The sequence below is a fragment of the Rana temporaria genome, chromosome 9, assembly GCF_905171775.1.
Source record: "Rana temporaria chromosome 9, aRanTem1.1, whole genome shotgun sequence".
In the NCBI taxonomy this organism is placed as follows: domain Eukaryota; kingdom Metazoa; phylum Chordata; class Amphibia; order Anura; family Ranidae; genus Rana; species Rana temporaria.
In genome coordinates, this window is record NC_053497.1 from 35109423 (window position 1) to 35130717 (window position 21295).

General features: G+C 43.0%; 1 protein-coding gene across 1 annotated transcript in view; it reads right to left on the reverse strand.

Annotated features, from left to right (window-relative positions):
* Positions 1-21295, reverse strand: part of SHKBP1 (SH3KBP1 binding protein 1) — a 50019-nt gene that overhangs the window by 5603 nt on the left and 23121 nt on the right. Inside the window, exons 5-15 of the mRNA XM_040323153.1 lie at positions 20626-20684; positions 20441-20521; positions 19875-20048; positions 15809-15899; positions 14315-14505; positions 13464-13579; positions 10713-10800; positions 7593-7709; positions 7258-7428; positions 3661-3816; positions 3457-3553 (exon numbers count right to left, since the gene is read on the reverse strand). Of these exons, the coding sequence (XP_040179087.1) occupies positions 3457-3553; positions 3661-3816; positions 7258-7428; positions 7593-7709; positions 10713-10800; positions 13464-13579; positions 14315-14505; positions 15809-15899; positions 19875-20048; positions 20441-20521; positions 20626-20684 (1341 nt within the window). The remainder of the gene's footprint in view (positions 1-3456; positions 3554-3660; positions 3817-7257; positions 7429-7592; positions 7710-10712; positions 10801-13463; positions 13580-14314; positions 14506-15808; positions 15900-19874; positions 20049-20440; positions 20522-20625; positions 20685-21295) is intronic.

The window sequence follows — 21295 nt, forward strand, 5'->3', positions numbered from 1 at the left end:
TTGATGTTAAGGGGGCAATACACGGTATTAAGAACTGGGGTGTGTAAACTTTTGATCAGTTTCTGTTGTATGATTTAAAAAAGGAGTAAACACAGTTGATTGATGATAAATGGCTTCAGCCAAACACTAACCACGAGACCCCTTTTTCACACTGAGGTGCCTGCAAAGCGCCGCTCCATTCACTCCAGTGCGAAAGCCAGACTTTGCGGGCGCTTTTAACCCTTTTTCGGCCGCTAGTGGGGGGGGTTTAAAAGTGCCCCGCTAGTGGCCGAATAAAACAACGGTAAAGCGCCGCTAAAAATGGCAATATGTATGTATATATATATATATATATATATATATATATATATATATATATATATATATATATATATATATATATATATATATATATATATATATATATATATATATATATATATGTATGTATGTATGTGTGTGTGTGTGTGTGTGTATATATATATATATATGTGTATGTGTGTATATATGTGTATATATATATATATATACACACACATACACACACATATATATATATACATATACACACACACACACACACACACACACACACACACACACACACACAGTTTGTATATGCTATTTATTTATTTTTACAAAAGACAGAATACATTTGGGCCTAAATTTGATTTTATTGGATATGTTTTATAACAGAAAGTAAAAAAAATATATATAAAATAAATATATTTTTACAGTGGATCTGGAAATTATTCACAACACTTCACTTTTTCCACATTTTGTTATGTTACAGCCTTATACAAAAATTGATTAAATTAATTATATTCCTCACAATTCTACAAGCCATACCCCATAATGACAAAGTGAAAGAAATTTGTTTGAAATCTTTGCAAACTTATTAAAAATAAAAAAAGTATTCACAGCCTTTGCCTTGACACTCGAAATTGAGCTCAGGTGCATCCTGTTTCCACTGATCATCCTTGAGGCTGGGTTCACACTACTACACTACTTTCATCCTACTTTGCTCTGTGTTCAATGTTTCCCTATGAGAGCGTCTTAACTGGTCCTACACAAGTCGGTCCGACTTTGAAAATGCTCCCTGTACTACTTTTGGTCCTACATTGATCCTACTTCAGGCCCATTGAATATCATTGAAGTCGGACCAAAGTAGTATCCTGTTCATGAAAGTAGGATGGATGTAGGACCAATGTAGGATAAATGTAGGACCAATGTAGCAGAGCAAAGTAGGATCAAAGTAGTGTAGTAGTGTGAACCCAGCCTAAGATGTTTCTACAACTTGATTGGAGTCCACCTGTGGTAAATTCAGTTAAGCAGGCCATTCGAATTTCAAACTAATTTTCTTTTCAAAATCAGAAAGTTCTTTTTTTTTGTAATCCGATGATGCCACCATTGATTTTCGAAATTCGACCGACCAAACCTTCATGTTGCCGGGAATATTCGTTTCTCTCTCCGGGAATATTCTTTTCTTGCACATGTGCATTTTTTTTCTATTACATTTCTCGCACGATTCTCCCATCATTAATCAGAATATCGTTTGTTTTTCAAAAAATTTACAACATGTCGGATTCCTCAAATTTGTTTGCCGCACGAAAATTGGCTGTTGCTGCAGCCCACTAACGGTACGAAATTTGTACGAAAATTCTTTGATACGATTTTCGAAAGAACATTATTTCGAAATTCGAACCGTGTATGGCCGCCTTTAAATTGGAAATTTTTTGAAAAGGCACACACCTGTCTACATAAGGTCCCACAGTTAAAGTGGCTGTAAACCCTTTACAACCACTTTATATGCTACAGGCAAGCCTATAATAAGGCCCCTTTCACACTGGTGCGTTTTTGCCGCGTTTTCGCGGTAAAAATAGCGCTATTAAAACGCTCCCCATGCCCCCTCCATTGAAATTAATTAAAAACCGCTGTAAAAACGCTGTATAAACGCAGTAAAAACAGAGCGTTAAAATCGCGGTAAAACATCGCGATTTTACCGCGTTTTTAATTCATTTCAATGGAGAGGGGCATGGGGAGCGTTTTAATAGCGCTATTTTTACCGCGAAAATGCGGCAAAAACGCACCAGTGTGAAAGGGCCCTTAGGCTTACCTGCAGCTACCCAGGATATCTCCTAAACCTGCATGGTTTAGGAGATATCCTCTGTCCCCTGCATGTGCTGATGTCATCTGTACTGGAGCAAACTGAAGCAATGGCACGTATGTGCCGTTGCTTCAGTCAGTGTGACGATATAGGGTTTACAACCACTTAAACATTGCATTATCAGAGCACAACGAAGTTTGGAAGGTGACCAAAAACCCGATGGTCACTCTGACAGAGCTCCAGCGTTTCTCTGTGGAGAGAAGAGAACCTTCCAGAAGAACCACCATCTCTGTTGTACTCCACCAATCAGGCCTGCATGGTAGAGTGGCCAGGCAGAAGCCATTCCTCAGTAAAATGCACATGACAGCCCACCTGGAGTTTGCCAAAAGGCACCTGAAGGACTCTCAGACTGTGAGAAACAAAATTCTCTGGTCTGATGAAACAAAGATTGAACTCTTTGGCCTGAATGGCGAGCGTCATGTCTGGAGGAAATCAGGCTCCTGGCCAATACCATCCCTACAGTGAAGCATGGTGGTGGCAGCATCATGCCTTGGGGATATTTTTCAGTGGCTGGAACTGGGAGACTTGTCAGGATTGAGGGAAAGATGAATGCAGCAATGTACAGAAATATCCTTGTTGAAAACCTGCTCCAGAGCACTCTGGGGAAAAGGTTCATATTCCAACAGGACAACGACCCCAATCACACACCCAACATAAAAGGAGTGGCTACGGGACAACTCTGTAAATGTCCTTGAGTGGCCCAGCCAGAACCCAGACTGAAAATGGATATGCACCAATGCTCCCCATCCAACCTGATCTTGAGAGGTCCTGCAAAAAAGAATGTGAAAACCGACCAAAAATCGGTGTGCCAAGCTTGTAGCTTCATACTCAAAAAGACTTGAGACTGTAAATGGTTCCAAAGGTGCTTCAACAAAGTATTGAGCAAAGGCTGTGAATACTTATGTACATGTCCCCCCCCCCCCTCCATTTTTAATAAATTTGCAAAGATTTCAAACAAACTTCTTTCACGTTATCATTATTGGGTATTGTTTGTATCATTTTGAGGGTCATAATGAATTTAATTCAATTTTGGAATAAGGCTATAACAAAATGTTGGAAGAGTGAAGCGCTTTGAATACTTTCCGGATGCACTGTATATAATAATAAAAAATAAAAAAAAAATACCCAGTGGTTGTCAAATACCACCAAAAGAAGCTTTATTTGTGTTCAAATGTAATATAAATGTAATTTGTGTACAGTGTTGCATGACCGCGCAATTTCCAGTAAAAAATGCTCTGGTCAGGAAAAAGGAATAAAAGCAAAAACACTTATCTGCTGGTAAAAATAATCACCAAGTATGAGAATCTCACCTCTTCCCAGTAGAAGATAAGCGGACATAGACAATGTTAGAGTCGGGAACCACTCTCTGGATGAAGACCTGTTGATCATCTCTCTCTCCAAAGGGGCCTGAAGAGAAAGCTACGAAGATCAATATAAGGGAAACAAAGATAAAACTGCATACATAGACATTACAATGAGCTCCGAGGCGATTCAGCTTTGTTTAAAATACTTACCAATATCATTCCCAGCACTGCAGCCAGCATGCCCATCAATATCTTCTAGAGCGAGGATCTTAAATGATGCTAAAGGAGTGGATCCAGGCTGGGTGGAGATCATACCACGGAAGCGAGTGACAGTCCAGGTACGCACATGGTTGTTATCTGCACATACTAAATGACAAATACAAAAGCTTAAAAGTGTTCTACTGCCAGAAAACATACACCGCTACTGCCTAAATTCCAGTATATAGCCATCCAATTAATACACACTTCTTGGGATTTTTTTTTTTTTTATCAAAATAAATTTTGGCCTGAATATATGAAGAAATTCATTTTTTTTTATTGGATATATCTTATAACAGTATTTTTCATTTATTTAATAATAAGAAAGAAAAAAAAACACCCAGTGGTGATCAATACCATAAAAAGAAAGCAGAAATGTTGAGTACACTGTTGTACACTGTTAACTACCAGTTAAATTAGCACAGCGCTAAATAGCAAAAAAGAAATAAAAAAAATTGCCCTGGTCATGAATTGGGTAAAACCTTCAAGAGGTCAAGTAGTTAATTATGTATCATTGTAACCACTTCAGTCCTAGAAGATTTACCCCCCTTCAAGACCAGGCCATTTTTTGCGATACGACACTGCGTTACTTTAGCCGACAATGGCGCGGTAATGCCACGTTGTACCCAAATAAAATTGATGTCCCCCCCCACAAATAAAGCTTTCTTTTGGTGGATTTGATCACCTCTGCGGTTTTTGAGCCATGAACAAAAACAGAATGACACATTTTGGGGGGGGGGGGAGGGGAATATAACATTTTTTACACTGTACCTTTAAAAAAAATAAAAAAAATAATAATAATAATAATAATATCTTGCCACTTTTATTGCTGTCACAAGGAATGTAAAAATCCCTTGTGACAGTAATAGGCAGTGACAGGTACTCTTTATGGAGGGATCTTGGATCTAAAAGAACCCAAACCCCTCCTCTGCACTTTGATACTTTGTTTTTTGTCTTTATTGGCGCCGTTGGCTGCAAGTAAACTGGAAGTGAGGTCGCTTCCGGGTTACTACATTGGAGACCCGATCGAAGCCAATTCCGGCTTTGTTCAGGACTCTGGCGAGCGTGCCGGCTGGTTGCTCGGGTCCAGGTAGGACGGCCGAGCAGCTCATTAGCCGTATCGGTTGTCATCACTTGAAAGTCAACCGCCAGCTCTAAAAAAACAGTACCGGGGTGATGCCTCTGGCTGCAGGTATCACCCCGGTACAGCCACTTCATGCAAAATCACGTACCCGTACATCATTTTGTTGAAGTGGTTATTAAGGGAACAGATAACCTTTAGGATGTAAATACTGCCTACCCATAGTCCTCTGTTGCAGAGATACAACAAAAGCAAGGCCCAAATCACAAAGTTGATTTTGGAACTTTAAATTTTCCAAGTGATGACATTTTTTTCATTAAAGTGGAGTTCCACCCAAAAATGTAACTTCCGCTTTTCGGAACCCTCCACCCCTCCGGTGTCACATTTGGCACCTTTCAGGGGGGAGGGGGGTGCAGATACCTGTCTAAGACAGGTATCTGCACCCACTTCCGGGAGTCACTCCACTAACCCCCCATCCCCACACTGGTCCCAGGAGACATCGGGGACCACTGGGAAAGCGCTGCGCTACTTGCGCATGCACAGTAGGGAACCGAGCAGTGAAGCCGCAAGGCTTCACTTCCTGATTCCCTCACAGAGGATAGCGGCGGGGGCAGCAGAGAGACGAGCGATTGCTCGTTTTCTGCTGCCAACATCGCGGACACACTGGACAGGTAAGTGTCCATGTATTAAAAGTCAGCAGCTGCAGTATTTGTAACTGCTGGCTTTTAATATTTTTTTTTTGCGGAACATCCGCTTTAATGTGAGCATGGATATGGCGTATGAATCATCATTAAGGATATATATATAAAAAAAAAAAAAAAAAAAAAACACACCTTCACATTGCTGTTTCTTTCTCCCACCTTCCTTCTCACTAAATACTTATCCGGGTCTTCTTGCGATCCAGCGCTGTGCCCATCAGGTCTTTCTCCCTGCTCTCTGAGGACACACCAATAGCATCAAAAACCCTGTGTGTATCTATGGATGCACACAGCCCAGCTCGGGAACATGCCCACATAGCAGTGATGGCCAACCTTGGCACCCCAGATGTTTTGGAACTACATTTCCCATGATGCTCCACTATACTGCAGAGTGCATGAGCATCAGGGGAAATGTAGTTCCAAAACATCTGGGGTGCCAAGGTTCGCCATCACTGCCCTATAGCATATGGCTTGCTATCGGGGCACACTAAGGAAAGGAGAAGTGGAAAGTGCTGGTGGGGAACCACACAAGAGATGGTAAGGGGCCACTCTGTGCAATATCCTTGCAAAAACCTTTTCTCATTTTAGGCAAAAAAATAAATAAAAAAAATCCAGCCTTTAATAGCACTTTAAAGTGGTTGTAAACCCTGTGACACCACTTTTACCTAGTTATAGGCTTACCTGTAGGCACCTTGATTATCTCCTAAACTAGATATTTAGTATATGCGCTGCTGCCAACGTCATCGGCGCATGTGCTCTGAAGAAACGGGCCGCTGGTGCCGTTTCTTCAGGAGTTGTGCCATGACCGGTGGCTCCTGCGCGCATGCCGATCCAGGGCATCGTTCTAAGGCAAGTATTTCATAATGAGCTGGTATGCGATGCATACCAGCTCATTATGTCTTTTCTTGCAGGGTTCGAGGTTTGCAACCAATTTAAGAGAAGTCTAAAAAGTGGACGCTTAACCCCTTGGCACCAACACCTCCCAGCCCTTAAAGGAGTTTCAAATGTGTGGAGGTGGGGCTTCTGATTATGTGACCACCGTGATTGGCTGTCACATCGGTCATATGAACGGAAAGCTTTCGTTTACTAGTATGCATCGGGAGCTTTCCATTACCCGATGGCTACTGTGCTGGGAGCGCACTCTAAGCACAGTAAGTTGTTTTAACTGGACCACATATATGCAGTCACTCTGCCTTATAGCTCACCCGCTGAGCACCCACATAATCTGCATGTGGCTGGCATCAAGGGTTTAATCAAAACCTAACTAACTCTAAACCTGCCACATTCTAAATCTAATCTGTCTAGCCATGTAAAAAAAAAATTATATACACTTGTTCTGCAGCTGCTACGGTCCGGTCCTACGCTGAGCTGTCAGCGGCAGCTTCAGTGTGCAGTTGAGGCAGCTGACAACGGAGCTCTATAGTAATGTCACCTCCCAGGGATTTCACAGCCTTTTAAAAGTTGGTTCTCTCCTGTACACAGGATAAGCCGCTGGAGGACAGATTGGCTGCAGAAAAGATATGTATAACGATTTTTCTTTACTGGGCTAGATAGATTAGGCTTAGAATGTGGCCGAGAGTAGGATTAGGGTTAGTTAGGTTTTGATTAAACGTCCACTTTAATCTCCATGTGGAATAAAGGTTTGCCAATTCACTTCTGTATCACTACTTTGCTAAAAAATTCCAGTGGATGGATACAATAGATAGTCACCACAAAAGTGTACATCGGGCTTGATGGCACTAGAGGAAAAGACATATAAACATCCATTACCTGAGATCAGGTGTCTTTCTGACAGCATTATTTTGGTCACAGGGCTGCGGTGAACAGTGAATGTCTGGAAAAGTTGAGGACCAGACCCAACAGTCTCTGGATGCTGAACAATAACCCTTACAATACCAGAACTTGTTCCATAGGCGATCTCAATCCAGTTACCACTGTCACCTAAAGAAAGAAGACTGTTACTAAACTGCGGTATGCAAAAACACCTTTTATCAGATAGGGGATCACATCTAAACAGACACATGTGTTTCTAGATTGAGAGAGAACAAGTCTGTACAGGAGGAAAATGTCTCTGACCTCTGACAGTAAAGCGAAAGGAATCTTACTTGTTTTGGGTGTGAGGTAGACACTAAGTGCAGTGATAGCATCTTCAGATGGATCTCTGTAAAGCTCCGTAACTAGCAAGTCATTATCCTTCATTCGCAGAGGAAATTTCTGGACATCTGCAAACAAATCAAAAAAAAAAAAAAATCATAAGCAGAGAAATTAAAAAAGAACCAAGCATAAGAAGCAGTCGGAGCCGCTGTACTAACAATCCAAATTCTCCCCTGCTGTTCTTTTGCGTTCAAACGATCCCCCCGCCAGGGCACTCTGGTTAGCGCTGTCAGCCATTGGCTGAGAGTGCCGATTGGGAGCCAGTCGGCTCCTTGTTTTCCAGCATGCTCGTCCGACAGAAGCCAGCCAAACGGCCCGCTTCTGATGGACTGGCTGCCTTACACACGGGCCAAATGGCGGCCGGATTTCATTGAAAAGGCTGACATCGCCCGACATTTGGCCCGTGCGTTATGGATATGTAACAAGATAAAAAAAACACAAACAGCATGTTCTAGAAACAGCCATGTGATACCATGAAACTTCCCAATACACACTAGTGCCTCATTTCCACTGAGCGGATCGGTTCGGTACACTATTTTGGGTGTTTCCATTATGAAAAGTGTGCCATAAAACCGAACCGTACCATTCTGGGTCCTGCTTCAGATGTGGGGGCGGCCATAGAAAATGGAATGGTTCCATTAGGGCGGAGATGCAATACATTTGCAGTGGAAACGCTCACGAGAATAGACCGGTCCATTCTAAACCGTTCCAAATTTACTGACCCGAACCGTTGCTTTCAGTGGAAACAAGGCATTGGTGTGTTTGGGTGGCATTCATTTTTAATGGTTCCTCAAAAAGCAGTGCAGTTTTTCCCATGATTGTCGTGCGGCAAACCGCATCGTGTTTAGCCTGTCGCCCAAAAGAAGCTTCTGCTCCTTTTTGGGCAACAAGCTTTGTGCGATGCGGTTTCCTGCAATTTGTCATGCGACAATCATGGCAAAAAAAAAAAAAATATATCACACTGCATTTGAGGTGCCATTATACATGAAGGGCACCTAAATGCACTTGGTGCGCTTTGCCATTATCGCAGTGCCATTTGGAATAGTGGGCAGAATCAAAAAACAACTCTGCCCACAATACCAAGTCGGCAGATATGAACAGGGTTTTTTTTTGCGGACACAGTTAGGGGTCAGACTTGGAGACCAGTAGCCACAGCAGTAGAGAGGCTACCGACCAGCTAGATAAGTACAGAAGCAGGTCAATCTGGTGGATGGAAACAATCAAGAATGGCGGCACATCCAGAAGTAAAATCAAAAGAATTTATTGAAAGTCCATAAAATCAAGCGAACATGACAAACATCAATCCAAAAAATGTGCTCAGTGGACGCGTTTCACACACACATCAACGAGTGTGTAAAACGTGTCCACTGAGCTCATTTTTTGGATTGAGGTTTGTCATGTCCACTTGATTTTATGGACTTTCAATCAATTCTTTTGATTTTACTTCTAGATGTGCCGCCATTCTTCTTTGTTTCCATTGGATTTTCCTGGATGCGGACCAGGCAGGCACCCGGATCTCTTCAGCAGCTCATCAGATCCTCACAGGTCGCTTAAGGCAGTGTGTTCCCAGCTCTCTCACTCTGGTTGAGGACACAGGCTCACCCAAGGTGCAGGGTGCATGTACTAACCAATATTCACCAGAGCTTCTGATGGTGGAGATGTTTTTGTTTGCTGCATGTTAGTACCAGGTCACAGACCTCAGGATAACCCCCACCATGAGGTGTGAAAGCCGGGGTCCAGTAGCAGATATAACAGGTAGGGACTAAGTGGAATAGTAGCCAGTAAACAGGCCAAAATGTCGGTAACAATTGGTTGCTGGTTGGGATCAAGCAGAAGCGTAGTACAGGAACTAGCCAAAAGGTCGGTAATGAGTGGAAAAAAAGATAGACAGCAGCAGGAGTGACAAAAGCAAGATACAGTAAAACCTTGGATTGCGAGCATAATTCGTTCCGGAAACATGCTTGTAATCCAAAAGCACTTGTATATCAAAGCGAGTTTTCCCATAAGAAATAGTGGAAACTCAAATGTTTCGTACCACAACCATTTATTCATAAGTCCTTCGGTTTATAGTCCATTATAGCAATGCGATAGGTTGTGTAACCATAAAATGCCCATCCACAAATGGAAGCCTCCACAAGGGGATTAGAAGCAAAATCCAGCAGCAGCCACTGAGTATAAAAGAGAAGAGAGGCGCCTCTAAGTGTAGCAATATGGTTACTTTTAATGAAGGTACAACATTTATCAACTCACATGGTTGATGATTAAAAGAGGCACATCTAAGTATGCAGGCATCCGGGGTAAAGCTGTCCACATAGACCATCCTCCTCATCACCAGCTCTCACCGCTGTCAGTCTGCAATGGTGACCGGGAAGACTACCCTGACCTGAAGTAAAGAGATCTGCAAGCGAGGCTTGAACCGCTCGTGGAAGGGATGACGTCAATGGCGGTGAGGAGGACGGTCTATGTCAGGGATAAGCAATTAGCGGACCTCCAGCTGTTGCAAAACTACAAGTCCCATCATGCCTGTCTCTGGGTATAATGCTTGTGGCTGTCAGAGTCTTGCAATGGCTCATGGGATTTGTAGTTCTGCAACAGCTGGAGGTCCGCTAATTGCATATCCCTGGTCTATGTGAACAGCTTTACCCCAGATGCCTGCATACTTAGATGTGCCCGTTTTAATCATCAACCAAGTGAGCTTCTAAATGTTGTACCTTCATTAAATGTAACCCTATTGCAACACTTAGAGGCGCCGCTCTTCTATTTTATACTCAGTTGTGAAATGACGCTACTTGTATATCAAGTCAAAAATGTAAAAAAAAAAAATTGCTTGTCTTGCAAAACGCTCTAAAAACCAAGTTACTCTCAAACCAAGGTTTTACTGTATTGGCTGGAGAGAGTACAATAATCTGGCAAACAGGAAAGACATGGCTACAATAAGAAACTTATTGGAGGAGCAAAGGGGTTCAAGGAATTGTCCAGGGAGCTGTCCAGCATCCCAGGTGGCTCAGCAAGAAGAGACACCACCAGACACAGCAGAGGCTGCAGGATCAAACCAGGGTCCCGACACTTACCTACATAGTAGACGGATCCATTGTTACAACCCAGCAGCAGGAAGGAGCCAGCTGTATCATAACTGTTGATCGGAACTACATCTTGGATCTGTCAGTAAATAGAACATTGGGTATCATAGAAAGAAAAACGGGTATATTTTTCACCTACTATTGGATGACAATGTGCTCCAAAGCACAAGGACAACAAAACCAAACCAAGAGTGATGAAAAGTAGATTTACATTTATTTGTTCATGATTAAATCCCCTTTTGAATGACGTTCTGCTTAAAGGTCCAGAAGTAACTTTTTCACCAAGAATGACTGCATCCTAGTGCACTCTACACACAGTCAGGCCCTATGCATTGTCTTCTATTAAACCACTTGCTGCCTCTATGCTTCTAGATACTATAGGATTGATTTACCAAGACAAACAGGCTGTTCACTTTACACAGAAATTTGCATTTTGCAAGAGAGATTTCCCCCCCAGCTTAGTGAATCATCCAATCACGTGCAAACAAAAATACAGTGAATTTGCACCACTTTCATTACGCCAAGAGAATATTCTCTTGCAAATTGCAAGTGTATCGCATACTAGCCAATTATGTGACACTTATCTGCAAACAAATCTAGCGCTGTCCCCTGTGCAGGCTGCGTGCATCGTCAAGCCCCTCTTCCTTCCGGGGCTGCAGACTCAGGCTCTGTGATTGGCCAGAGCCACGTGACGTCACTTCTGTACTTGCGCGCGGGAGCCCCCGGTAACGGCACAGTCTAAATGAAGCAACGGCACGATGTGCCATTGCTTCAGTGCGCATGTGCTGATGAGGATTAGGAGATATCCAGTGTAGCTACAGATAAGCCTTATTATAGGCTTACCTGTAGAGCTGCACGATTCTGGCTAAAATGAGAATCACAATTTTTTTACTTAGAAGATGGATCACGATTCTCGCAGCGTAACATCGTCTTTCACATTAAAACCAAAAAAAAATTAGGCCAACTTTACGGTTTAATTTTTTTTTTTTATTCATTGGAGTGTATTTTTTTCAAAAAAATTGCATTTGAAAGACCGCTGGGCAAATATAGTGCGACTTAAAATATTGCAGCAATTGCCATTTTATTCCCTAGGGTCTCTGCTAAATCATATATAATGTTTGGGGGGTTCCAAGTAATTTTCTAGCAAAAAATATTGATTTTAACTTAAAGCGGTGTTCTGGCCATAATTATTATTATTTATTTATTTTTTTACAAAATTTCAAAATTAGTATAATCTATATGCATTAAAAAACATCAATACTTCCCAATCTGTTCAGTAATCAAATATAAAAACGTACAGAATATCTTGTGGCCGTTTCCATCTTAGCTGTGGCCATGTGAAACCCAGTTGAATTCTCTTCCTGCTTTTCCTGAGAGAGGTGCGTGCTGGGTAACCAGCATGCACCCATCGATCTCGCACATGCGCAGATAAAGGTGCTCGTAGCGTCGTTAGTTTGTATAGTTGCCATAACAACAGGCGGCGAAGGAGGAAGGTCCCGCCCCGTTGTTATGGTAACTAAGCTGTGATCCGCCATAAATCGCATCATTTCCTGTCTGGAAATAACGTGATTTTTCAACACAGTAATGCCCACAGACTCCTGGGAAATGATGACACTCATTTCCCAGGAGGCCAGGCGAGTCAGGAAAAGGAGTAGGAGCACCGGGGAATAGGAAGTAGGCAGATTAGCAAGTCTGCCTAGTAACAGGGTCTTTGTGGCAAGTAAAACATTTTTTTTTTTTTAGCAAAATGATTTTTATTACATTAAAAAAGGAAGACAATAATGTGAAATTTATTTTTAGGGTGGACCTCCGCTTTAAGAAACAAGCGTCAGAAATAGATTTAGACTTTAAGTGGTTAAACTTCCTGTATTTACACACAGAAGTTTGATCCAAGGAGGATAGTTACAATGTATCATGTTAAAAACTTGGGATTTTTTCTTTATACACACACACACAAGTTTATCTCTTTGATCCAAGAAGGAAGCTTGGTTACAATGTTTACGCTTAAAAACTTGGCAGACTGGCAGTATATTTTTGACAGCTGAGTGAGCAGATAAAGTCTCTCCACTTGTTATAGGAAAGACTCGGCAAACTCTGCATTGAAAATCATCAGGGTTTTAATTGTGCAGCTCTTCTTACCTGTAGCAAAAAGGATTTACAACAGGGGTGCCCAACCAGTGGCCCGCAGAGCCCTCTGATGTGGCCCGCGAGCTCCTGCTCTGGGATGGAATAAGATACTGTTATTAAAGGTAAGTTTATTACTAAAATCACAGTGTATATATGGGCATATCTCTTCCGCAGTGGTTACTGGGCTGCTTTCAAACTGATCCCCAGGTGCAGAGAAGTGCACCAGCGGGTTACCTGCACTGAGCCATAGACTTCTATTACCTGCAAGTTTGGTGAGCTGAGAGTAGAGCGGGCTCTATAGAGCAGAGTGGGCTGCCACCCACCCACTCCTCTCATTGTGGCCCGCGAATGGTTACCATACCAAGTCGCTTAAGTGGCCCTTGCACTTCAAAAGTTTGGGCACCCCTGGTTTACAACCACTTTCACTGCTGTTGAATCTCCCCGATTCATGCATTTTAAATGTCTGCGATTGTTTCACCAACAGTATTGTTTTAGTATTAAACAATACTACCTTGACTACAACCAAAAGCAAGACATGAATAGATACCACAAAACATACAGATGAAAAACTACGGTTCACGGTGTAGCACAGAAAATAAGAATATTGTATCTTACCTGCCAGTGTTTGGTAACAGCATTCCACACACCAATTTTTCCAGTGTGGCTTGTGGCTATTAACTGATTGCCCACAAAAAACAAAGCTTCCGCTGGCACTCCAAGGGTGAAGACTCCTGCAATAATTAGAGAGGACATTAAAGCGGAGGTTCACCCTAAAAACATGTATATACCATTACATTCAGCATACTTGCGACATGTACAGTATGCTGTTTGTTTTTTTTCGCTGTACATACCGTATTATTGTTCTTTTCCACTCGGTTTCCGGGTACTCACTTCCGCGGGAGTAGGCGTTCCTATGCAGAGGCGCAATGTCACCTGGGACTTGGCCTAGATGATTGTTGTGCTTGATAAAAACGTTCCCCCGGTGGATAAGGCGCGTCACGAGTTTCCAAAAATAGCCGAACTGGGAGTCGGCTCTATACGGCGCCTGCGCAGTCAGCTCTACACGGTTCCTAGTCTGTGCGCAGGCGCCGTATAGAGCCGACTCCCAGTTCGGCTATTTTCGGAAACTTGTGACGCACCTTATCCGCCGGGGGAAAGTTTTTATCAAGCACGTCAATCATCTAGGCACGCCTACTCCCGCGGGAGTGAGAACCCGGAAGCCGGGTGAAAAAGATACAATATTATGGTATGTACATCAAAAAAAAAAAAAAAAAAAAAAGCATACTGTACATGTCGGAAGTATGCTGAATGTAATGGTATATACATGTTTTTAGGGTGATCCTCTGCTTTAACAGGCAAAATCCCATCATCCTAAAGCTTTCAAAAGCTGACATTGCTTGCGTCCGACTCCCAATAGCCACCTAGTAATTATATATAATGTACATTAGTTACCATGATGATCTCACCTATTTCACTTGCAGTGCCATCACCTGAGATGGCCCACAGAATAATCTCAGTGCAGGAGGAGACAGCCAGCATCTTATCATGGTCACCCAGTGATCCTCCGACAGTCTTGGCATTAAGGGCCACCCGTTCAATCACCCAGTCGAGACAGGGGCTTGTGAAAATCAGCTGCCAGCCAGAGGTCTCCTTCATTCTGTAGAGAAAAAAATAAATAAAAAATGAACGTATGTATGTATGTATGTATGTATGTATGTATGTATGTATGTATGTATGTATGTATATGTATATATATATATATATATATATACATACATACATACATACATACATACATACATGTATATACATACATATATACATACATACATATATACATATACATACATACATACATACATACATACACACACACACACATACACACACACACACACACGGGAAATAGAAGAAAAAGGACAATGGGCAAAATTCCTGTGCCCTTACATGATATCAATGAATGGTGAATGGTCATTCACTGATTGGCAGACCGACTTCAGGCAGCAGCTAGGGCAGCCATGCATTTATACATACACTATTACCAAAAGTATTGGGACCTGTTTTTACATGCACATGAAGTTTAATGGCATCCCAGTCTTAGTCCGTAGGGTTTAATATTAAGTTGGCCCACCCTTTGCAGCTATAACAGCTTCAACTCTTCTAGGAAGGCTACCCGAAAGGGTTAGGAGTGTGTCTATGGGAATGTTTGACCATTCTTCCATAAGCACGTTGATAAGGTCAGGCACTGATGTTGCATGACAAGGCCTGGCTCATAGCCTCCGCTCTCATCCCAAAGGTGTTCTATTGGGTTGAGGTCAGGACTCGGTGCAGACAAGTCAATTCCTCCACCCCAAAGTCGCTCATCCATGTCTTTGCGCACCAGTGCACAAAGCAAGGTCCATAGTCATGTTAGAACAGAAAGGGGCCATCCCCAAACTGTTCCCACAAAGTTGGGAGCATAAAATTGTCCAAAATGTCTTGGTATGCTGACGCCTTAAGAGTTCCCTTCACTGGAACTAAGGGGCCAACCCCAACCCTAAAAACAACCCCACACGATAATATCTCCCTCCACCAAATGATTTGGACCAGTGCTGTACTGGCATACATTTGCAAAAATTGGGCCGGCCATAGATGGTTCGAATCTCGTACGGTTCAGCTTTCAGATTGTTAATGGGCAGGCTGAATGTACCAAGTCGATCAATTAACTTTGGTACAACCAGTCTGCCGGATCTGCGTCCGATAATCACCATCTTCTCCCAGCAGGGACCGCTTTCCCCGCCTGCTCCCCCCCACGCCAGGAGAACATAATTGTAGATTCCTGTCAGCACTGTGTATTGATGCAGGAAAGAAATTTGCACCATTTATGGCCTGCCTAATTGGAATATTTGTATTTTATTCAGTACAGCAGCATTTTAGATAATACAAGTCACACAAAAGGCATTGATTGATGTCTCAGATACCTGTAACAGACAATGAATTGAGCAAAAGCCACTGCAATCCAGTTATGATGTCCACAGATGATCCTCACCATCCCGGGGTCACTGGGTGTTCCTGAGTGGACGGAAGTTAAAGAACACGTTATCTATGACAATGCCATACATATGTGTAAAACATCATTTTTGCCTAAAATGAATGTTGTATGACCTCACCCATATACATAATTCTGTAATACTAAATTCGTGTCACCATAAAGAAACAAACAAACCACACACACACACACACCCCAGTAGTTAGACTGGTTATACATTACTCAAGTTTCTTGCACAATGTTCCCTTAGATTAGCCAAACCCAAATAATGAGATCAAATCTAAAAAACACAAAATAAGGTGCAAAAACACCTTGCACTCTCTGCCCCCCCCCCCCGTTTTACTTACCTGAGCCCCGAATCTCCGTGGTCACGATCCCACGATGCTTTCCCCCAGCTTGAGGTGGCTTTTCATTGATAGAAGCGCAGCCATTGGCTCCCGCTGCTGTCAATCAAATCAATGACGTGGCTATGGGGTTATACATTCGGCAGCTATGGCCGCCGACTGTATCACACTGGAGAGCGCCCACAAGCGAACCCCCTTGGGAGAGTGCTTCCCAGAGGGGGAGGGGGGGGGTTAGCTCTTGCAGGGAGGAGCAGAGACAGCCGCCGAGGGACCCCAGAAGACGAGGATCGGGGCCACTCTGTGCAAAAAGGAACTGCACAGTGGAAGTATGGTATGTTTGTTATTTAAAAAAATAAATAAACCTTACACCCCCTTTAAAGCGGAGCTCCGCTGAAAAAAGAATATAAAAAGCCAGCAGCTACAAATACTGCACCTGCTGACTTTTAATATTAGGACACTTACCTGTCCTGGAGTCCAGCGCCGTCCGCAGCAGAGGACGAGCGATCGCTCGTCACTCTGCTGCCCCACCCGCCATCCTCGGTGAGGGAACCAGGAAGTGAAGTGCTCCGGCTTCACTGCCCGGTTCCCTACGGCGCATGCGCGAGTCGCGCTATGCCTGCCGATTGGCTCCCGCTGTGTTCTAGGAGCCGAGTGTTCCCAGAACACAACGGGGGGGGGGGGGGGAGACAGGAGGTGAAGTCATGCCTGCAGTCTGCCCGAGACTGTGTGGCCAGAAGTGGGTGCAAATACCTGTCTTTAGACAGGTATCTGCACCCCCCTGAAAAGGTGTCAAATGTGACACCGGAGGGGGGGGTTCCAATCAGCGGGAGATCCACTTTAGGGTGGAGCTCCGCTTTAAGAGTCATTTACTGTAGATGAAAATAAGACAACATGATAATAAAATGTAACCAATGCATTTCAGGTGTCAAAAACTTCCCCTTCATCAGGGCTTAGATGGGAATGTGACAAACCTTCCTGAAGGGCTCTAACCAAGAACTCCTGTCATATATATGTAAAATATGTGAAGAGAGCTGATCATATAAATCAAATATATAATAGAGATCTGTGAAGGGACATAATCAAAAGGAGTCGACAATATAAATAAACTGTGTATATAAAGTAAACGTGAAGTCAACAGAAAAAAAAAAAAAAAAGAAGGATATCAACCGCGCCAGGATGGGCTCCGCTCATGTCATTGCGTCAATTGTACCAAAGAGCTTTTTTATCTTCACAAATGTGAGTGTTTTTTTTAATTCAATAAATACCCCTTTACTCAATGGCATTACCCCATGTGGCCCTTAATTTTTCTTCCTAACCACATTACACGGGAGAGTTTATCCACCCCACTCCTTGGTTGACTACCCTGCGGGTCACCGTCCTGGAAAGCCATAGGAATACCCGATTCCCAGCCAGAGGTCGCCTACACGGATATCCTAATTTCTTGGTGTACTTCACCACAAGCTTTGTCGACTCCTCAGGCATACGTCCTTTTGAGTCCAAGCTCTCCGGTGAGCCTTCATCCAATTGGTGGTGGATAATCCATTTGCAACCTTTCTTCATATCCATTTTCATCTTTTGATGCCATAAGGTTGCCATGATAATTAATTTTATGTGTCTGGACTTATTCACACGTTTGATTTATTTTTTCTGTGGACTTCACGCTCACTTTATATACACAATTTATTTGTATTATGGACTCATTTGATTATGTCCCTTCACCGGTGTTATATATATTTGATTTATATGATCAACTCTCTTCACAGGTTTATTATGTTTGTCACATGACCACTACCCAATCTTAGTTTATTCTGAGATCGTTTATTAGCGCTGCACTTATATTTGTCTTTTCTGTTTCCAACTGTCTTTTTGCTGTTCTGGCTGCTGTTTATTGTTTAAAGGGACAGCGCAGTATTTTTTTATGTTTTTTCCACAGTAATATATGTCAGGAGATGGCAAATAAATTGTCACAATAGATATGAGCTGAAGGTGTTCGAGACTCATAAGCTGAGCCTCATTCCTCCAGGTTTTAAGCAAAGCTTCTCTTGCAGATGGAGGAAAACACAAACAATGTAGTTTTGCCCTTTTATTTCGTCATCTGCCATACAATGCATCGCTTGTTGATTTTACTGGGAACAGAGCAGAGCACAGAATTATAGAACCTGCATGTTAAAAAATGTATATAGACCTACTACTACTACTACACAATATCTATAACCCAGATGTCTGCTTCTCCTCCAATGAAAGAAACACCTTATTACATGTTGTATATACAATCCAATATGTTACCTTATGTATACCTGCTAACATTCAAGTAGTATGCATATGGCCATAGAGTCAAATTAAAAAGGTCTACATAGCATGTGCCACTAGACCAGGGGTCTCCAAATTTTCCTATCTAGTTCCCACCATGACGTCCTTCAGAACAGGGCGACCTGTGCTGCGGTATGTCCCACGGACACAGCGCATCACAGTAAAGAGCCCATGACGTAGGCTCTTTACCATGTGATCAGCAGTGTCCAATCACAGCAGATCACAGTGTAAATAGGAAATGCCGGTTATCAGCAACTAGCAGCGCCGATTGTTAGCTGATCACGCGCAAAGAGAAGAGAGTAGAGCCGATAAACGATAATAAGTGCCCCAATTATTAGTGCAGTCCCATTCGTGATGCCTGATTGTACCCAACCGGTGATGCTAATCAGTGCCTATCATTGCCCATCAGTGCTGCCTTTCAGTGCACATCAGTGAAGGAGAAAAAAAAAAAAAAAAAAAAAAAAAAGGGAAGAAGATGATCTTTTTTTTTGTTTGTTTAGAAAAAAATAAAAATCACAGTGGTGATTAAATAACACCAAAAGAAAGCTCTGTCTTGATAAAAAGTAAGTTTTCATGCAGTGTTGCATGATGGTGCAATCTTCATTGAAAGTGCAACAGCACTGAAAATTGGCCTGGGTAGGAAGGGGGTAAAAGTACTCTGTATTAAAGTGGTTAATGTACTTTAGGGGCCCCAAACTGTGCCCAGCATGAGTAATCAATACCACATTCTTTGGTATTAGGGGGAGAAATAGTGAATGTCAGTGGGAGGAATAGTGCCCCATTGTTGAGGTCATTGGCAGAAATTTGTGCCCCATTGTTAGTGTCAGTGGCAGGAATTGTGTCCCAGTGTTGGTAGGAATATTGCCTCAACAGCTGGATTAAGGCACGCAAAGGAACACAACCAGCCCCCAGGCCAAAGCTTGGAGACCACGGGTCTCCAAACTGCGGCCCCTTGCTAGCCTTTATCCGGCCCTCAGGGCTTTATTTCTCCCACTGATATGAGGCACTATTTTCCCCCACTTACTCCAACAAGGGGGCACTTTTTCTTCCACCGATACCAAGGATGATATACAATTACTCCTACTAAGAGGGGCACTACTCCTTATCCTACTGACCGCAAACTATGAGGCCATATTTATTCTCACCAATGCTGGGCCCGGGGCTTTTTCTGCCCCCGCTGGCCACAATCAGGCCCTCCTAAAGGCTGAAGAACAATAAACTGGCCCTTTGATTGAAAAGTTTGGAGACCCCTGCACTAGACTACGAAACGTTTTGAAAACAGAACAGAGAGGCGTACCCTTCCATTTAGTTAGTAACGCCTTATAGCATGGGTATGATACAAACCTCCTGCATTGCCATAATTCCTCTCTTCTAACAAGCGCCCCAGGATACCAGCACCCCCCAAGTTGGGGGGCATGGTGTTACTCCTTCGTACAGGAGCCCGCTCACTTCCTCCACCTCTAGAGCTGACCTGCAGTCCAGAAACACTGTGACGGTTCCTTTTCTTTGCTGGAAACACTAGAAATAAAACAAATTTAAAATAGATACTTCAGCAATGGAAAGTGAGACATTTAAAGACTATCCACATTTTTTTGGATAAAGATATAATAAAATATTTAAAATGTGCGTGTGCGCGCATTTTAAGCAAACTAGCCACCGCCAGCAGCAGACAGTATTAATTACAGCACAATTATAATAAGTCATTCCCCCTAGAACCAGAGCATATTATGAGTAAAGCATAATGGGTCAGTTATTTCTGTGACAGTGACATGTTATTAGGTCAGTCTCCTGTACCAGAAAACATTAATGGTGGCAGCCTGAAAATAAATGTTTTTCATTAGGTGCACCATCTGAACAATCAATAAAGTTTTAGAGGTCAAAACATTTCCACATCTGTCAGAATCTCTTACCAGGGGGTGGGAGGTATCCATTAAACAGCACGCTGCCGCATGAAGAGCGCTCCAACTCCTCGCACAGCTGCAAGCGTCTCACTGAAAGGAAAAAGGGTAGAATTGGTTACCAAAATACAACAAAAGAAAGAAAGAAAGAAAGAAAGAAAGAAAGAAAGAAAGAAAGAAAGAAGCAGAATATTTACCTAGAGGAGTGATGCCATAAAACTCAGCCTCATGTAACAGAAGGGAGATGTTCACACCTCTACAAGACAGGAAGAAGAGACAGACAAGCTTGTTTATAGTGGAACTCTGGACACAAACACAGCTTTATAAGTTAATTGTTAAAAAAATGGTGAACAGCCTGTAATAGAGAGCCAATTCTGGCACACTGTACATAGCTCACCCCTAAACCTTGCACTCTGAACGTAGCGCACCCCTGGTATTTATTGCCCCTTTAACCACTTAACGCTCGCCGCACGACTATTTACATCCGCGAAATGGCACGGACAGGCAGATGGGTGTATATATACGTCATTGCCTTTCCGCGGGTCGGGGGTCCGATCGGGACCCCCCGCCCCGCTGCGTGCGGCGGGTGGCTTACCTCGGGGAGCGATCCGGGACGCCGGCGCGGCTATTCGTTTATAGCCTCTCTGTCGCGATCGCTCCCCGGAGCTGAAGAACGGGGAGAGCCGTATGTAAACACGGCTTCCCCGTGCTTCACTGTGGCGGCGCATCGATCGTGTCATACCCTTTATAGGGGAGACACAATCAATAACATCAGATCTACAGCCACACCCCCCTACTGTTGTAAACACACACTAGGTGAAGCCTAACACGTTCAGCGCCCCCTGTGGTTAACTCCCAAACTGCAAC